Genomic DNA, 19,221 nt, shown 5'->3' with positions numbered 1-19,221 from the left:
CTCGGGACATGACCTTCTGTGGAAATGGTCTTTGCCGACCTGACTCGTTCAGACGAGGTCAGACCTGAGTAGAGTAGGTGGCCCTCCCCCTGTAGGACGGGTGCCCTTGTGGAAAGGGGACATTCGAAGGCAGACACTCACAGCAGGACTCCGTGGGAACAGGAAGGCAGAGACCCGGTGATGTTTCCTCCAACTGAGGGTCGCCAGCAAAGTGCCAGAGCTGAGGGAGACCTGAGCAGACGCCCCTCGGGGCCATCAGAAGGAGCCACTTGGGGCACCCTGATCTCCGACTCCTGCCCCAGAACCGTGACACGTCCCTTCCGGTTGGGAAGGCCACTCCGCGAGCGAGCTGGCTTCCGCAGCCTTAGCAGACGGGCACCTGGAAGGTGCCACGTGTGGCTGCCTTGTGGAAGAAAAGTGTCCGAACAGAAAGGAACTGGTACGAGGGGTCAGGTCCATGATGATGCAGGACCCGTGCTGGTAGGTTAAAACAAAGGCCACGCGCTCTTGCCCGCACCCTGCCAGAGAGGACGGACATTTTCCGTCCTGTTTACACCGTTCCCAGCACAGGAGAACAAGTCCGGGCACTTAGTAAACATCCCCTGAACGCAATGGTGAGTCCTGTTGACTACTCCACGCGGCTCAGAGGTCATTGCCACGGGTTCCAACGAGACATTCAGACAGGGGAGGACGTCCAGGCTGGTCTTTAATTCACTATGGAAACACGGGGGTGGCAAGAGGCCCCTGAGGTTTGTCCCAATGTCACTGCTAGCTGGAGGCATAAACCCTGCTTTTCCTCAGGGGTCTGTTCTTGTCACGTTTCACGACGCTGCTTTGCTGTAGTAATTGGCAGAACGTGGCCCCTGTGGCTCCGCAGGGTTTTAAAAACCCTTCTGAGTTCTGACGCAGCGACTCGGTTACATTCGGCATGCACGGGACTTGACTGAGGGCTGAAATTTAATGTCACTCGATGTCTATATCCTTCTGCACGTGTCCCGCCTCTTGCCGGTAGGCAGGGACGGGTGACTCATTTTGGTCGGTATGCCCTGGCAGGAGTGTCACCACGGGGCTGAGGCAGAGAAGACACTCACAGCGTCTTGCCTGGTGCCTGTGCCCATCACAGTGAGCACACAGCCACCCACTGAGACAGCCGGACCACGAAATGAAAGAAATCCGCCCGCCTCCCTGGGTGGCCTCTCAGTAGGACATTTCCCTGGAGGTCATGGAGTCCCACGTGTAAAGTTCTTAAAATGCGAGGGTGTGTTTATTACGGCAGCTCAGTCTAGTCTAAACGAGTGCCTTCGGGAGAGACTGGTTTGAGAGCAACAGCTCCTTGTCGGGGTCTGAGAGAGCCAAGGGGGCGCCCGCAGGCACCCCAGGGGTCAGGTCTCAGACAGGACAGCACGTTGAGCCAAGAGCCAGGGAAACATGGGAAGCTGGCAGGAAGGGAGGACCCGGTCAGCAGAAAGGAGCACAGTGAGGGACCAGGGCTGTGCAGGGCAGGGCGGCAGGGTGTGGGCACCCAGAGCGCACTCCCCATGGACGTGGCCAGGAGCTATGATGTCCTGGAGGGCAGGACACAGCTGCATCCCCTGGACAGGGCTTGGCTGGGATTTGACAGGTGTGATGGATGTTATGGCGCCTTGTGCAGACCCAGCCATGGGCTCAGCGGGGGGGGGCTTCCAGTTCACCCTGACCTTCCAGGAGGGATGGGGCTGGGCCTTGAATGAATGGCCAGTGATTATGAAATCCATCGTGACTATGGAACGAAGCTTCGGTGAAAACCCCATAGATGAGGCTGGGAGAGCTTCCAGACTGATGAGCCCATGGAGATTTGGGGAGAGGGGGCACTTTCCCCATCTCATGCCCTGGGCATCTCTCCATCTGGCTGTTCCTGAGTTCTACCCTTGCAGCATAAGCAGCTGATCTAGTAGGTGACACGAAGGGAGGGGGATAGTCTTGTGTGTACCTGTGGGATCTGATGCTATCTCCAGGGGTAAGCGTCAGAATTCGGGCAGAGGGTAGGACGCCCAGCTGGTGTGGGGCTGAGCTGGGTGTGGGTAAAACCCACCCTGGAACTGGGAACAGAGTTGGGCAGGGACAGGTCCAGATGGTCCCAGGTGGACACACAAACCCCGCCCTTCAGGGCGGTTTCCAGATCGCTTGCTCCCGGCTTTGTGTTTATGAAGGTATTTTTTTAGATAAGGTGAATTCCCAGGATAGGAGATGCACTCACACTGATAAGCAAGTGCTTATCAGTAAACAACTCGAACCAAGTCCAGGGCCTCTCTCCAAACCATGTGTGGTTTTTTTAGTGCTGCTGACTCTCTTCCCACCTGTCGCGTGACCTGCTAAAAGCTGCTGCCCTCCCTAGAGCCAAGGGGCTGGCGGCTTTGTGCGCCGGAGCAGGCCGTGAACAGTGACACTGAGCAGAAACCCGAGCCTGTGGAGATGTCCGTGGCTGGAGGGAAAGGGAGTAACTCAGCAGTTACCTCTGGGTGATACAATTATGGGTAATTTTTCCTTTCTTCACTTTGCTTTCCTCTGTGTTTCAGATATTCCCCAAATGCGCATTATGACCTCTAGGGTCATGAACAAAATGTTAAAATCTTTCTGCTCTTCAAGCTCACATTAGTGGCCTCGTAGGACTTGCTATGCCAGTTTCTGGGTCCTTGTTATTTCCCCCTGACGGGGTAGGGTACACATCCTCAGGGGCTTAGCATTGAGTTGAGCACCCCAATGTGGCTGCGGTGACCCCGGCACGGTGATGGAGGACTCCTGCTGTCCCTGCAGCCTTTTCCCTGTCTCTGAGCCCCTGGGTGGGCACACATCGGACGGGGAGGCGGTGAGGCCATGGCCTTCCTGGAGAAGTGAGTGCTTCTAGCCAGAGGTCAGGACCAGCGCGAGCTCGAGCCCTCGTGAGCACTGGGGCCAGAGAGCTGGGAAAGGGGCACGTGATGGGAACTTTGACAGTTCCTGACTATGGAGCAGGGCCAGCCCCAGGCATCTGAGGGGCCGGGACTGGGTGGGCAGCTAGGAACCGGGGAGCTAGGGGTGAGCCCTGCCTCTCCTTGGATTTCATGATGCCAGACGCCTGCTCCTTGGACAGCTGACCGGTCACAGTCAGAGGGTGGCGCTCCGGCCACTCCTGTCCAGGGCTTTGCTGTGTTCACTGCCTGTCTGCAGGCACCCAACCCTTCCGATGTGAGCAGGGTTTGGACGGTGCATCCCCACAATGCTGGCTTTGCTTTTAGAATACAAGATGGTTTCCCCCAGCGGGTCCCGTCCACTCCGTCCTGTTGCCGAGACGGCTAAAGTACACTTATTCAGGACTGATAACCTTGGCGACTATTGAAGTGCACTTGCCTTTAGCAATGGCTGTTTGTAAAGCACACGGCGACCTTAAACATACTGACCCAGTGAGACAGGAGGCTCGTACAAAACTCCTTTTAATATATTACATCCGAGACACGTGAACCCAACACTCACGAGTATCAGAGACAGAGAAACAATATATACATGCATCTCCCTAAAACCTCCTGTGCACGCTCGAGAAAAGTCTTCACATTTGAAGTCTGATTAAAAAATAGTGTTTGCAACGGGGGAGCCTGCGCCTTGAATTTCTGCCCCACGAGCCCCATCTGGACTTGGGGGAGGCTTGTTTTAGGGCCACAGTGCTCTCTGTGGCGCCAACAGCTAGATTCCAAACTCCGGACCCAAGCAGAACAGGGGCGTCTGGTTTCAGAGATTCAGCCCAATCAGTGGTCTCGGTCATCTTCACACAAAAGGAAAGAGGAAAATTTCACAGCCCTGTCACTAAATAACAGAGAGCTTCACACTTGTCAAGCCAATGGGCTCTCACTAATGTCCAAGTATCCAGTTTCCTAAGACAAAATTCCAATCACATTGCTACAATGTAGATTTAAGCAGGAAGGAAAGACTGAAATAGTTGCCCTTCACACGTAAATGGAAATCTCAGTTAAATTACTCTGCTTTCTGGGTAAAAATGAGTCCATTTCATAGAACTGGAGAAATAGAGCAAAATGTTATAGAATCCCAGTCTGAACTGTACTGCAACGCTATCAACGGTTTCTCCCCTTTTAGAGGAACGTTTGGGTATTTCAAACAGGAAGACTTTGCAAATCCCGAAGGTGCGTCAGGAAACAGGGTGGTACTACACCAGCAGCTGGAAAATGCATCTAAAATCCTATAGCTTATTTCTGAAGTGCCGCTTTTTGTTGTTTGTTCTTTGTTTCGTTGTGGTATTTCCTTTTGGGAAAAGAGAAATGCAGGCTGCTTCCGCTTGAGAAAAATTCACTCGACGTCAGAGGAGTGGAGCCTCGGATTCCGACTTTGTTTCAGAGAACACCGACTGAGCACCTGCTGTGTACCAGGCCAGCCTCTGGGCTTTCACAGACCTGACCCTTGTGGAACAATGTGAGGATCAGCAAAATGCACTCATGCTGATTATGGTAACATCATCACAGCTTAGGAACTATGAAAACCTACAGAAGGAAAAACTTGCTAATTCACCTAGCTCTCTCTTTTTCACAAAAACCCTGGTGTTCACTTGCTCCCTGACGCAGCAAGTGTTTTATTTAGTTACTTAGTTAGTGAGTTAATTAGCTAGTAGTGGTCTGACTGTCCTCTGGAAAATGTATGACGACTCAACGGAACACAAACATATTTCAGTTGAATTATAATGACTTAAAATTTGAAGTAGAAATATCTTTTCTGCGAAAAAAAAAAAAAAAAAAACCCACAAAGGACAAACCTTTCAAAGTCAGCCTGTCTTGAAAATACAGTAGATTTCCAGGGGGAAGCTGTGTCTCCCGGCAACATCTCACGGCACCTAGAGGCCATCCGTGGAATGGCAGCCGCATTAAAATAGCTCTCTCTTTGCTCGGGGGAAAATCTTTCCATGATTTTGCTTTCTTGAAACAATGATCGGAAATTATTATTCTACAGGCCATGGGATACTGTCTCGGTTGCACAAGTAAATGGCATGTGATGTTCCCACCAGGAGTGGGCTCTGGCCCCTGACCCAGCGCTTGCTCAGTGCTAGCAGAGGAAGGTGCTGGACCTGAGCATCCTGACCTGCACTGTTTCATTTCAAGTGATTCGGCGTCAACTGAAGAAAAGGACGTTGTGCCACAGCTTCATTTACATACGACCAGGTGCAGTCGGTGTCCTTTCGCCCTGTCGCGGGAGTTTCCACTGGACAGACTTGAACAGCAGGTTTGCATGACCACCCAGGCCCTGACCTCTTGTCGGCTTCAGCATGAAATAAAAGTGTGTCTTGGTTTTGCTGAGAGTCTTGGGAGAGGAAGTGGGGGGGTGGCGATCTCACATTCTTGCATGGTCAGCCTGGGCGTGGGCTGGGTCAGGGCATCGCTGGTGCAGGCGACCACCTCGTCGGCAACCGCCGAAGACTCGTACGATCATCTGTTCGCCTCTGAAACAGCTGCTGCCCTCTCGGGCCTCCTGGGTGGGAGGGAGGTCCAGAGTGCGATGATGTAGGAGCAGAGAAGGAAACAGTGACAGGAAGCAGAAACGATCAGAAGAGATATTTCCCAATGTTTTTTTTCAGAAGTGAAAATGGGCATCTCGATCTTTAGCAGAAAAGAATTGACTATCAAAGGAACAAACTAGAGGGAAAAAAAAGCTTCGAATGCCAATGCAGGAATCACAATACACAGTGCTCAGAAAAATCCAAACCAAAATAAGCTAGTGAATGGTTTTGCATCGCCTACGAATTTCAGTTTTCCGAGTTCTGTGTTTGGGGACCGTGGACCTCAGGGATCACGTGCCACAGAGCGTCAGACCTGGGCCCCCACAGACGCACATGAGGCCAGGGCCGCACCGGAGGCCCCGCGCCGGCGGAGTGTGCCCCAGGCTCAGCCCTACCAGTCCAGCTTCAGGTCGGCCTTGCTCCACACGTACTTCCCTCCCCGCGTGAGAAACGCCTTCTCGTCAAAGCCACTGAACTTGATGGCTTCATCCACTCCGACGTCCAGGATGGACTTGGAAGGGTCCTTCCGCCCCTTTCTGCAGTTCAGGAAGCGCATCTGGAAAATTCAGGACAGAGATGGGATGTTTCTGTACAATGTATCCTGTAAGAGTCAGTGTTGGGGTTCGGTCCTTTTTTTTTTTGGTATTCCAATCATTTCGTCACACGTTTGCTGTGGGCTGGACGCTACACTGAGGACGCTGAACTCCTCGGACACCGTGGCTGCAGTCCGCCAGGTCACCTTGACCCAGGTGAACACCTGGTCTCAGGTGAGTGCGTGACAGACAGAGCTGCGGACCTGCCCCGGAGGCGGGTGTCCCTGCGCTGGGTGGGGGTGGCCATCTGGAAGGCTTTGGGAAATGACCCCATCTCCTGAATGCTAGGACCCTGGAAGCCTGAGGGGGTTCTTTTGGGGTCCCCAAATAGATTCTGTTTGAATTCTGAACAGCTGCTTTGTCCCCTGCCCCCAGAGGTCCCCAGAGAAAAAAGAAATGGTGGCAAAGTATCTTCGGTTCACTCGAAAACAACAACACGCTAAGAGGGACAGTCGGGCATTTCTTAACAGCAAATCCAACTTAAATACTGACGTCATGGTTCGCGTTAGAACTCATTTCTTAAAACAGGTGTTTGAATGGAATGGCTTGTTCAGGGTTAGACATATGGATGAAGATTTATGGATCCGGACGACCCTTCCCCTGCCCCCCAAAAAAAGACACGGGCAAAGTGGTACGTTTTCCAGTTTGAGAAGGGCGGTTCCCTCTTCCTTTGGGGGGCAGGAAGGGCAGGGATCCTGTCGGTGGCTTTGGGGAGGACCTGACACCTCTTGTCATTGAAGCCGCGATGGTCAGACAGGCTGAGCTGCAGCACCTGAGACACGGCAGGTCCCGAGACCTGTGACACGGCTCCCCTCCAGAGTGCCCTGGGAGCCGTCACCAGGACGCCTCAGCCCAGGATGGCCCCGCCGAGGGCCTCTACGTGTCGTGTCCCTGCACTGAGACACCAGGGACCCACAGCCAGATGGCCACCATCGCCTGGCTCCGAGTACAGACCCAAGGGCGGGGCTCACGTATCGCCGCCGGGGGCTTGGCTCGGAACTTGGCTGGGTCACCCCAGTGCTGCTCAGTGGCAGCCGACTGTGACATGCCGGCCGAGAACCCGTGTGGACTCATCGCTTACGCGGTGACAGCCCTGGGGCCATGGCTCAGTTAACTGGTAAGTGACAGTGTTCTAGGTCACTGGGGATACTCACGTACTCATCCAGAATGAGGTAGGAATCTTTCATCTGCAAAGGAGACACAAACAGAAATTCAGGTTCGAGTGCGTTTTCGGTCCGAGTGCGTTTTCGGTCCCAGGACACTTGCGTGCCTGTGTCTACCCCGTCTGGGCTCAGCGCCTGGGAGTCTCTGAGTATGTCGCCCAAGGTGAGCCCTCCCCTCACACAGCTCTGGGGACCGCTGGCAGGGAACCTCGGGCGACTCCGCTATTTCTAGCTGGGGGAGAGGCTGTCTTCCCTGCCCAATGTCCCCAGGGGGGTTCCACCAGGGGTCCATCTCCCCTTCTCAGTGTCCACATCACACCGAGGGGCAGCGCATCTCCCGACAGCCCTCGGGTCCCACTGTGCCCAGGCGGGGAGGGGCTGCCTGAGGGGCTCCCAGGCCCCGCGCGGGAGGCCAGGCCTGATGGTGGCCTCCGCCTGAGACGGCCCCTCCCCTCTGTCCACCGGAACCCCGTGAAGGACACTGGGGAGCCCCTGGGCGAGACATTCCCCTCTCCGGAGTCAGTGTGGCGGGGCGACGGGGTCGGAAGCCCAGCAGACACCTTGTCGTTGCATTCGGGCACCAAGCAGGACACCTCCTTGTGGCGGTCCAAGAACTCCTGGAATTCCTCCTTGCTGATGACGAAGCGCTCCGCCTCCCTCAGGGCACCGTCCCCCGAATTCTCGCCCTCGATGATGAGGCACTGGAACACCTGGAAGACAAGTGGCGAGGGGCCCCTGTCTGCCGGACGCTCCTTGCCCAGCCCCTCGAGGACATTCAAACCCAGGAACATTCTAGAAGGCGTGGCTCTGGGGAAACGGGAGCTCGTCCTGCATTTGGGAAGCACCCATATTCTTAAAATGTAGACTTAAAAACGGCGTCTAGATGACATTTGACTTAGTCTCATAATCTGATTTTTTTAGACTGCCAATCGAACGAAGGCTCACTGAAGGATGCATGAGCCATACAAAAACTTCGAGAAATAAAGCAAACCGTGTGCAATCCCCGAACCCAGACAGACATGTTTTCAGAACACTGTCGTTCCCGCTGAGTTTGGTTATATCCTTATTAAGGCCTCTGGAATGTACTGGGTTTTCAGTTCATATAAAAGGATAGTTTTCCAAATCCATTAATCATTTTTTCTACATTCTTCTAAGTAAATAAACAGGTGTGCAGGGGTGTGTGTGTGTGAGTCCATCGTAAGGAACACACCCTCCGCAAAGGGACACCTCAGTCCCAGGAACTGTCAAGGTGACAAGTGACAGCCGACCAAAGTCCACTCGTGTGGGGCTCGGAGGGGACCCTGCGCAGCATTTAATGTGTTTCGTCCACTGAGAAGTAATTGTATGTGCCCTAAGGTTTGCTTCCTGTGCTTACTCTATACCCCCGCCCCCCTATCCTGGGCTCCCCAGGCCTGTGACATCCGCCCGTGTGGCCCCTGGGCACACGGTCGTCCACTCTTGGCCCTGCTGACTGTCTTCCTCAGGAGGCTACGAGCATCGTGGGAGGAAGCACGACTCATCTGTGCTGGAATGAGCCCCCACGTGTCCCCTACAGGTGACAGCACTCCCCCCCATGAATACACAAGAGTCCCTACTCCCAGGCAGCTCAGGGCTGGCGTTCCGTGGACGGAGCCTGGGAGCCCCTGGCCTCGGGGACCCGGCAGCCTCGGGAAGCCAGGTTCTGAGCCGCGTGGCGGTGGCACAAGAACAGGCATCTGGCCCAGGGGCATCGGCTGACGTCGATCTGCAGCCTGTGGGCACCACCATCTGGGGAGGGACCTGCTCTGCACACAGCTGCCGAGAGCCCTCTCTCCACAGAAATGGGCCATGAAAAGGCAGAGCCAGGGACTCGGGCAGGTGGGAGCCAGAGGGGGAGACGAGAGGTCAGAGGAGAGAGTCTTTCTTAACTGCGCCACGGAGAAGGGGCGGGACCACGAGTGGCCAAGGCTTTGGAGAGAAGGAAAAACATGTATCTATAGATGAAGAGAGGATAGTGAGGAGGCGTTGGGGGAGGGACCGGAACGGAGCTGGTGGAGGGACAGGCGACCAGAGGACACTGAGACCTCAGACCTGAGCCCCTGGCCCCAGGCTGTCCCTCCCCACTGGTCCACAGCCTCCCCCTCCTGTCACCCCCTTTATGCTTTTTTTCACATTTTTTTTCAGTCCCTCCTAGGCCCAGGAGATACTCTGTTTACTTAGATGTAACCAGAGTTGAAGTTCATATCTCAATTTAAAAATTAAAAAGTAAGTGCGGTTGCCTGCTTCCCCCAGGCCACTTCGCCTGTCACAGGGCAGCCTCAGGAAGCAGCCTGCCCGCCTCTGCCGCGTCTCTCCTGCCCGAGTGCTGGTGCCGAGTCAGCAGGCCGGGCGGCCCAGGGAAGCGGCTCCTCCTTGCCGTGTCTTCAGGCCTGGACACCACTTTCTTCCACCTTCCGGGCCACGGACATTCTGCCCATTTTTCAAGGCCTAGCCAAATACCACCTCCAACGGGAAGCCCTCCAGGCACTCTGGCAGAATTAGCCTAGCACACATAGCCTTACGTCACAGTTTTCTCGTCTCGTCTCCTTGCTGGGATTGAATTCGGCATCTTATCCTCAGTTGCATGCACTCTGGGGTCCGGCACAGACTCTGGTTACCTAGTAACAGTCACCGGGGCAGCACGTGAAGAGGCCATATCCGTGTGCTCGCCTGCTCAGGTCGGGCCGCGCCCAGCGCCCGGCCCCAGGTCCTATTTCAGGGCGGTGGGGACGGGGTGAGGTCCAAGAAGCTGTTCTTCAAACAGGTCTCTGAGTTGATTCTGCAGAACAGCCAGGGGCAGAGCACGGACTGGCGATTATTCGAAGGCACCTCCGCACGGGGCTGGCACACTTCGAATGGCGTGTGCTCGACTGAAGACCCCTAGGCCGCGGCCGCACGGCTGACCCCAAAGCATAGGTCTCGGGGCGTGAATTCTGCTACAACTTGGGAAGGGCCTTGCCTCAGTATCTCCTCATAATCCAGTAAAAGTGGAGGAGCAGGGTTTACGAAGAACACGTATCCATGCATAGAGGAGCCAGAGTGGTAGGCAGTGGTCTCCGTCTCCGGAATCGACACGGGGGGGCGCCTGGGCCGTCTTCTCTAGAATGAATCTGAGCAGTGGGCAGGCCTCTGGCCGTTGTCCTCACAACATTCCGGAAGGGAGTCAGTCCCCATTCAGGAGGGGAAACCGAGGCAGAGGGGATGTAAGTAGTCTAAGGGATGAAAGACGGCGGACCCGGCTCCCCGCCGGGGCTGCAGCTCAGAGCTCCCCGCATCCTCAGCGTTTTGGGGTTCCCTACAGCAGTTTTCTCCTGACCTTTCGTTTCTGTGTGAGCACAGAAACATGCGTTCTATTCCCGCGAATGTGTGCGTTTCAAAAGAAAGCACGGAGGGTATAGACCACACTGTTGTGCCGTAGAATATGGGATATGGGGCGGTGGGGGTTAGTTTAATGTCAGAGGCACAGTGAGTCCTCAATGTCATCCCCAAGGTCACAGAAACCGCACCTTTAAGCAAAGCCCAGGAACAAAACCAGCTGGACCACAGGCTCATCGGTACAAATAGGAGTGAAGTTCCTACAGCACATTTCTGGTCATAAAAACACCTCCCAACTTCTAAGTAAAGGCCCACAGCACTTCTCATAGTAAACATTGGAATGAACATTTAAGAAATGTCTAAGCGCCCAGCCGGTGTGGCTCAGTGGTTGAGCATCAACCCATGTACCAAGAGGTAGCCGGTTCGATTCCCGGTCAGGGCACCTCCCAGGTTTTGGGCATGATCCCCCCAGGAGGTGGTCAATGGATACTCTCTCTCATCAATGTTTCTGTCTCTCTCTCTCTCCCCCTTCCTTTCTCTCTAAAATCAATAAAAGAAGAAAAATTTTTAAAAAGCAATGTTTAAGAAAGATAACTAACAAGAAGATAATTCTTTTTGAACTGGCTTATTCCAATTCAAGGTTGCAGGTGGCCAGAGCCTGCTAAGGGTGCAAGGTAGGAACCCCCCGAACAGGACACCTTTCATTGCGGGGTGTGCACGCGCGCACACACACACACACACACACACACACACACAGGACACCTTCCACTGCGGGGTGCGCACACACACACACAGACGGGGACATTGTCGGCACACCGGTTCACCTCATCTGCACATCTTTTGGATGTGGGAGGGGCCTGGAGTCCCCAGAGAAAACTCACAAAGACATGTCCCCCGAACTTGTAAGATGATGGACAGCAGAAGCCGCCCCGGCCTCACCTTCCAGCGGACGGGGCTCAGCTCTTTGATGTGTTCCCGCATGTCCTCGTCCACGTTGAATCGGTTGATGACGGAGTTGACCTTGAAGGCCACGCGGTAATCCCTGCACCACCTCCTCAGCTTGTGGAGGTTCTCCACGTGGTTGATCTTCCCTTGGCCTCGGCCGATGAGGACATTGACGTCCTCGTTGAAGCTGTCACAGGAGATGGCGAGAATGTCCAAGTACTGGCCTGAGGGGACATAACAGCTCTCAGAGTTCCATCCCGGGAACAAGGCCCCAGGCCCTTCTTATCTCTTTGTGACCAAACATACCTGCTTTGCACGTATACTTTAATTTTTTCAAAACGACTTTTTTTTCACACCCATGACACTCCGCAAAACGTGTGTTATACTTGGCACACGGGTCAAATAGCCTTGAGAAGAACACCGGCCATGCGATGACCGAGATCCCGGGCTTGGCGGTCCTGGTGGCCTGCCCGGGTTGTGGCACTCGCCGGACGTCAGCGGGGTGTTCTGCTCACGACGGCCTCAGGGCCCAGAACTTCCAAGTCAGGCGGACACCTTGGGTCCAGGACCTCCGCAGACCCACCCTCCTCCCCTCACGTGGCTGGACTTGCTCTGTCGAACACTGACCTATTTTGCCACATTCTTTGGCTTCCTGACCTCTTCTCTATACTTGATTCATCATCTCAATGTCTGTGGAGACCCTGCTCCGTGCAGGGCATGAACCTTAGGTGCTGAGGGAGCCAAGGTGCCCGGGAGGTTGGCAGGAGGCGGAGAACAAACCCCTCCCGGTGGCACAGCCTGTGGGAGCCGGGCCGCTGGTCCTTGGGGGTCAGCGAGGACCTGGGGAAGCTCCCCCGCTCGGCCTCCTCCATCGCTCTCCGGTACCTCGCGCTCCCCCTGAGTCTCCCAGCCCCCCTTTCCTTCCTTCTGCTCTAGACCCCCACCTCCCTTTCTGTCTGCTGTCATTTCAGTGCATCTACTTCAGTGTTATTCTGCACCAGCTTCCGACGGACAGCACAGTCCTGTACTTCGCACACTGGTCCCCATCGCCTGTGTGTCCAGCACGAGGTCCCCGCCGCTCAGCCATGTCCTTGCAGTGGGCGGCGTCTGAGCTCCCCCGTTCTCGGGCTGGGCCCAGGAAACTCCACAGCCCCACCCAAAGCCGCCCTCAAATGAGAGGGACCAGGGTCCCAGAGACTGGGAACAGCTGTTCCACTGACTTTATAAGAGACTAATTAAAAAATAAAAAGTTATTTCTGTAAGTATTAAAAAAAAATAAGTGTTGGCAGCAAACGACCAAGGCCGGCTTGCTCACCCCAGTGCGCTCAGGGTCCCTGCCAGGCCTCCGGGGGCCCTTGGCGCTTGCGGCCCGGAGCAGGCGCAGGAGCGCGCTCACTAATGTTCCCCTTATCAGCCTGTCCACACTTGTTTACGTGGGCCCAGAACTAAATATCCTTAACGCGGCGCACAGCTTGCGGAGAGATTAGAAGCAGCGTGTCTGGTTCCCTCCCAGTCCCCACAGGCCCGGGCTCGGGAGGGCGGGGAGCTCACCGTAACTCGCGAACCACCGCTCCCGGACGAGGCTCCCGTTGCTGACCACGCTCACGCTGGGCAGCCCCAGGTCGCGCTTGCAGAACCTCACCAGCTCGCCCAGGTACTGGCCCCGGTCCTGCAGGAAAGGCTCTCCGCCCGAGAAGTTGATCTTCTCCATGCCTGGGGGGAAGAACACACACCCCTCTGTCCCTCTGGCCACGACATCCACCCTTCTCCCGATGGCCCAAGTCCTGTTGTCTCAACGTCACAGACATGAAAGAAAACCGCTCCTTGTCCGCCCCTCCTCGAAGCCCAGATTCCCTGCCACCGAGTTTCATGGGAACAACCGTGTGTAAACCGTGTGTTTCCTTCACAAGGAAAACGCCACCTGACGTGTCCCCTCCTTAGACTAAGACGGGTGCCCTGTAACATAGGGACTCTCATTACTCAGGGATGGAGCAGCTTGGAGGCCCGGGCGCATGGGGCAATCCAGAGGCGTGCAGAGCGAACACCCTCCCCCGATTTAGAACCATCTAGAATGTGTGTTCTCCGCCACTCAGCCCGAGACGCATTGTCCATCCTTCCTGATCTCCCTCTGGTCCAGGGAGCCCTGACCTGCTCGCCACTCTCCTCCCTTCCTTTGGAAAATTCTTTTAGGACTTTTCTGGGAAAAAAAAAAGTGAACTATGAATTAAAGTGAGGACTTGCATGTTTTAAAATAGACGTGTGGTCAGCAGTTTGGCCTAACGTGTTAGATGCTTCGTGCTCCGGGTTGGAAGGGCCTTGCTCACTGTCTTCTAGGTGTTCACAGTACTGTTCCGAAGTCTGGTGACACTCTTATGCATAGCTCTTCTATTGTATGTTTTTAAATATGTTTTTACTGTTTTTTAGGGAGAGAGAGAAACATCTATCAGCTCCTCCTGCACACCCCCGACTAGGAATCGAGCCTGCAATCCGGGCACGTGCCCTGATCGGGCATCGGACCAGGACCTCTGTCCATGGACGACGCTCTGTCCACTGAGCCACACCGGCCGGGCTAAATAGGCATTTTAAAGGAAATCCCTTTCCCTTCCAGAGGCTGGACTGCCGGGGCCATGTGCCTCAGCAGAGAGGGCACGACATGCCCTGGAGCCCCGAGAACGTCTTTGTTAATCCACCTGCGGAGCAGACGGGATGCCCACCGGGCACCGTGCCTGGCAGCGGAACGTGGCGCTGTGACCTCGCTTATAAATGCCCTCTGGACCCAGGTGCAGGCCCAGCGAGACAGCCGAGAGCCTGGGGGCAGAAGTCGTGTATCCCCAGCGGACGGCGCTGTGCTGACGGGGGCCCTGGAGAGTCCCCGGAGCGGAGTGGGGAGGAGGGGAGAAGCAGGACACGGAGGGCAGGAAGTGAGGGTCTCGGCCCCGCGCAGCCCACCCACAGCCCCGTGCACACACGAGGGCTGAGCGCAGCCCAGCAGCCAGGCTCAGGGAGGGTCGGGGCCAGCAGCCTGCTCAGCTCGAAAGCCCAAGGCGGAAATGACAAACAAGTATCTTCAGCACAGCAGTGAGTCTTAGTTGTAGATAGGTTGTACACTTACACAGAAATGGATTTAAATGATCATGGGAATGTACATTTTTAATCATCTCCCCGACAGCTTTTCCTCCTGAGCCGGGAATCTCCCCGTACCAAACCCAACCATTTTCATGGGCGTCGCTTCTACTGACTTCCAGCTGGGAGGTCATTCTATGCAGGCGTTAATGACAACTATTCATAATAGTCCTACTGTATCGGGGTACATACGCACTCACTTACTCGTGTCTTGTGAAAAATACGCTGAGGCTGCTACAGGGGTTATTATTGTTATCTACACTGTAAAGACAATCAAAGTGAAATTCAGATAAGTTGGATCTCTGGATCAATCCTATCCCTGTGGAATTCAAGCCCAGGTCTCTGGGAATCAGGAGGCAAGTTCCTTCCACAGGACAAGACTGCTTCTCATCCATTCGTTCATCTGTCCCCAAACATGCCAGGCCCCTGCCGTGCTCTGCACACCTTGCTGGGCAGGAAGGTGCACACATCCTGAGACTCAGCCTGGGAACTCAAACTCTTCAGGGACTCGGGTATTCAGAACAAAACAACAAAACGAACACAGAGGTACAGTGTAAAACGTACTGTAGTTCGCGTGTGTGACAAAGGTCACAGCATCACAGAGGAGGGGGAGACCATCCTGCCCGAGGAGGACCAGGAATCTCACCAACAGACACAGGGTGAGCGGCATTCCAGGGGGAGAACAGCGTGACCACAGGCTGGAGGGAGCAGGTGTTGGGGTGCAGGGTGGGACGTGATGTGCCCACAGCAGAGGGGACGCAGGCCTCGGAGTGGGCATGCTGACTGCAACGCTGAGCTAGCCAAAGCCTCGAAGGCGGGGCTGGCAAACGTGGGTCTGGCCGGTGGGGGAGTTAGCGCATCACGGATCTATCTTAGCAAGGTGGCATGCTTCCCCGTGGGGACAGCAGGGGCCATGAGCTGACATGCGAGGGTGAGACCCTCAGCTGGACCCCACAGAACCGAGAGGCTGGGGGTCACTGAGCAAACCCCATGAGGACAGAATGGGTCAGATCCAGCCCAATGCACACTTTGGCTGCATCAGGTACAAATGAGGCACAACCTGTCCCTCAGCTATGGGATGAGCGAGTGGTGACCTCGGGGAGGAGGAAAGTGGCCCAAAGGGAGCTGGCCCTCCGGGAACAGTGCCGTCTTCCCAGACGTGGGAGCTGCTTCCCTGCTGGGGTCACAGGGGCGCCCTCAGGATGTGGGCAGCTGCGGGTGCGCCTGTCCTACCTCCGGGAAAAAGCTAAACCACGGGAGGGAAAGTGGACGATGCTGCCGCTGTTGCTCCTTTGGAGCAGCGCTGGGAGGACAGAGTGACAGGGAGTGAGGGAGCCTGCTGAGTGGACGGCGCCCCCGAATGGACGCGCTGTGCTCCCTCTGCCTCCTGCCCATCCTCGGGGGGCTCAGGGTGGGGGCCTTGGCAGCAGAGCCTTTCCAGCTGCAGTGGAAGCTCAGCGTGGCGGTTCTGAGTGGGAGTCCTTGTGTTTGCCTGGACGTGCTTCTCTCTCTCTGCAAAACCTGACCCATCCGTGCGTTGGACGGGCCCAGAAAGTACCGGAGCCTTCGCAGCCTGCCTCCTCCCCAGCGCCGGGCTCGGTGGTTTAAATAGACCTCGGCGCCCACCAGTGGCCATCCGCGCCCAGCACTGCCTCCAGGGATGGCGTCCCCTGCGGTGGGAAGCACTCAGGTCCCCCAGCCCGTGTGGGTCCCCAGCCGCTCCCCGGGGCCGAACCCCATCGGGCCGGGACTCACCGGCGTCCTTGAGCAGCCGCAGCCCCCGCTTGGCCTCGTCCAGGGGCAGCACGAAGGAGGTCTTGGCCGTGTGGAAGCAGAAGCCGCACTTGTAGTTGCACTGACGGGTGAAGTGGTAGTTGACGCTGGTGGGGGTGAGGGGCCCATCGCCGCTGCCGTCCTCCTCCTCCTCCTCCCCGGTCCCCCGGGGCTCTCCCCCAGCCGGCTGCCTCTGTGCCGGGTCGGCTGCTGCCAGCCAGAGGGTGGCCCTGAGCCAGAGGAGCAGAGGGGCCAGGCTGGCCCACAGCGAGCTCAGAGGCTTCCTGAGCGCGCCCAGCAGCTTCCCAGCCACAGCCTGGGGGACGAGGACCCACATGGTGTCAGGCGTCTGCAGCGCCGCGGCTCGGACGCTCACTGATATGTGTGCAGTCACGTGGTCCCAGGGGAGGGCAGACACACCTCTCTTGCTAACTCTCAGCTGAGCTTGAGTTTCGATTTTTCTCTCCGTGAAAATGAAAGTTGGCGCAGGGCCAGGGCTGCAGGCTGAGGACTCTGGGCTGGGGGCTGGCTGCCTGTCCTGGCCTCAGCTTTGCTCGCGGCCTTGAACCTGGGTGGAAGTCCACGGCCAGCGCAGGTGATGGAGCCAGATACGGAGTCCCTCTGCTGTGGTGGCCCTGCCCATGCGTGACATCACATCCAGAAACTGCCACGCTCTCACCCTCCCTGCGGTGGGCACTGGCCGAAAGTTTGCCATGAAAGTGGCGGAGAGAATGACCCCCACCTGCCACCCCGAAGGACGGCAGCAGAATCCCTCCGTGAGCCTCTGACCGCTGCAGGCCAGTCAGAACGCACAGGCACGCCCCTCCCGAGCCCTTGGCTCCACACGGGTCTCGGGGGGCCAGGTGGAGACGGGTGTGCGTCCCTGCAGTCCTGGGCATGTCCACACCCCTCGGACCCGAGGAAACGCAAGTGCTTTTCTAAGATGCTTCTTACTTGGCAAGCGTGTGGCTGGCCACGTTTTTGCACAGTGTTCTCAGAGAGCATCGCTGCGTTCGCACTGCGGGTTTCTCCCGTTCGCCCCCCTGCCTCAGGTCTGTTGGAGCTCCGCCTGGTCTGCAGGAGGCCGTGACCCTGGGCCAAGTCCGAGTGTCTGAGCTTCCGAAGCCCCAAATCCGAGCTCGTCACTGACCCACTGACCAGCCTGGGGCTCCGGGGACGTTTCTGTTTCCCTGGATCGTTCCCTCGGTGGTGAGATCAGAGCTGCTCACCTGTCAGACCCGCGGATGTCCTCGGGTCACCAGTGGTTGAGACGGAGGGGACCCGAAGCGCTCAGGGCGGTGCTGTTGCCGTGGCGGCGGATGTGTCTGCAAGGAGCCCACACCTCTGGCTGTTTCCTGGGAAAGGAAACCGAAAGCCCGGCGGGGGGGGTGGGGGGTGTCAGGAGTGTGGTGACTGGGGACCTGTTATGCAACGACCGGTGTGAGCCAAGTCCCTGCTGCTGTGGCCAGGAGCACCTAAATTCTCATCAGAAGCCCTGTTTGGATAGATCACGTGTGTATGAAGAAATGAAAAACAAATCAGTTGCATTTGCAGTCCAGTACCAGGGGTGTCACAGAGGGTAACCAGGCAGGCTTTTGAAGCAACACATTTTCAGGTGCGAATCCTAGTTCAGCCAACGTTAGTTTGGGGTAAATTTCTTTACCTGTTTGACCTTGGTTACATATCTGGGAAGGATGGGTATTAGCGTCCACCTCACGCAGGGAATTTAAGGGTTAAATGACATAAGGCAGATGTAATGTATATTAAGTACTGAGAGTAGTGGTGAGCGTAAGAAATGAGGAACGTCACCTGGCCGGTGTGGCTCAGTGGACCGAGCATCGTCCCATGGACTAGGAGGTTCCAGTTCGATTCCCGGTCAGGGCACATGCCCGGTTGTGGGTTCGACCCCCAGTGGGGGGCGTGAGGGAAACAGCCGATTGATGTTTCTCTCTCACGTAGATGTTTCTATCTCTCTCTCCCTTCCTCTCTCTAAAAAAATCAATAAAAACATATTTTAAAAAATGCTGATGCCTGCGTACCAGGCGTGAGGTCACACTTTAGAGGCTTGTACTTTACCCCTGGAGAGATTCACGTCACGTGGGACACAAGGGATTGAACCAGGATTTAAACACTTGCAACACTGCTCAGTAATTAATCATCACGGTCACGATTTTCTATTATTACTTCTCAGGTCTGTTCGGTCCAAGCCAGTCTCTTTCACTCGTTCATTTGTTCGTTCATTTGTTCACTCACTGAGGCCTTCTTTCCTCCGGCAAGTGCTCATTGGCTGCCTCATCTGTATCAGGTATGAGATTAATATACGTGAAAAATATACATAAAATCGGTAAGTCAACGTCCTTTCTGGCAAAGAGCTCAGAGCTGGCAACTGTCCCGATGATATTTTTTTTTCTAAATATATTTTTATTGATTTTTTAGAGAGAGGGAGGGAGAGAGAGATAGAAACACCGATGTGAGAGAGAAACATCAATCGGCCGCCTCCTGCACGCCCCCTACTGGGGATGGAGCCCACACCCCGGGCAGGTGCCCTGACGGGGAATCCAAGCGGGACCTCTCAGTCCCTGGGATGATGCTTAAACCATGGCGCACACGGCCGGGCCCGATGGTATTCTTTGAACATGGCTTATTTCTCCCTCACGGGCCTTTGTCCATCAGCGAGTGAGGTTCAGGAGTGGGGGCCTTTCCTCTTCCCAGTCGTGGTTGTTCAAGGGCAGAGGGTTTCTTCCAACTGTCACGTAGCCGGAGGGAGGCCGAGGCAGCC

General features: G+C 55.8%; 1 protein-coding gene across 2 annotated transcripts; it reads right to left on the bottom strand.

Moving 5' to 3' along the window:
- Positions 1 to 4,764: 4,764 nt before the first annotated feature.
- Positions 4,765 to 17,772, bottom strand: RSAD2 (radical S-adenosyl methionine domain containing 2). Of its 2 annotated transcripts, XM_036263360.1 has the most exons (6): positions 16,425 to 17,772; positions 13,098 to 13,259; positions 11,541 to 11,770; positions 7,829 to 7,978; positions 7,260 to 7,292; positions 4,765 to 6,068 (listed from the first exon to the last, which is right to left on the bottom strand). In XM_036263360.1, exons 1-6 carry the CDS (start codon positions 16,777 to 16,779, stop codon positions 5,904 to 5,906), a joined length of 1,095 nt encoding a protein of 364 aa, XP_036119253.1. In that variant the 5' UTR covers positions 16,780 to 17,772; the 3' UTR covers positions 4,765 to 5,903. The 2 variants fall into 2 exon arrangements, with proteins under 2 accessions (XP_036119253.1, XP_036119254.1); XM_036263361.1 differs by lacking the exon at positions 13,098 to 13,259.
- Between the last annotated feature and the right edge of the window lie 1,449 nt (positions 17,773 to 19,221).

The sequence above is a fragment of the Molossus molossus genome, unplaced genomic scaffold (genome assembly GCF_014108415.1).
Source record: "Molossus molossus isolate mMolMol1 unplaced genomic scaffold, mMolMol1.p scaffold_m16_p_15, whole genome shotgun sequence".
Taxonomy (NCBI): Eukaryota; Metazoa; Chordata; class Mammalia; order Chiroptera; family Molossidae; genus Molossus; species Molossus molossus.
The sequence above is the reverse complement of the archived record's forward strand: the minus strand, read 5'-3'. Positions and strand labels throughout refer to the sequence as shown.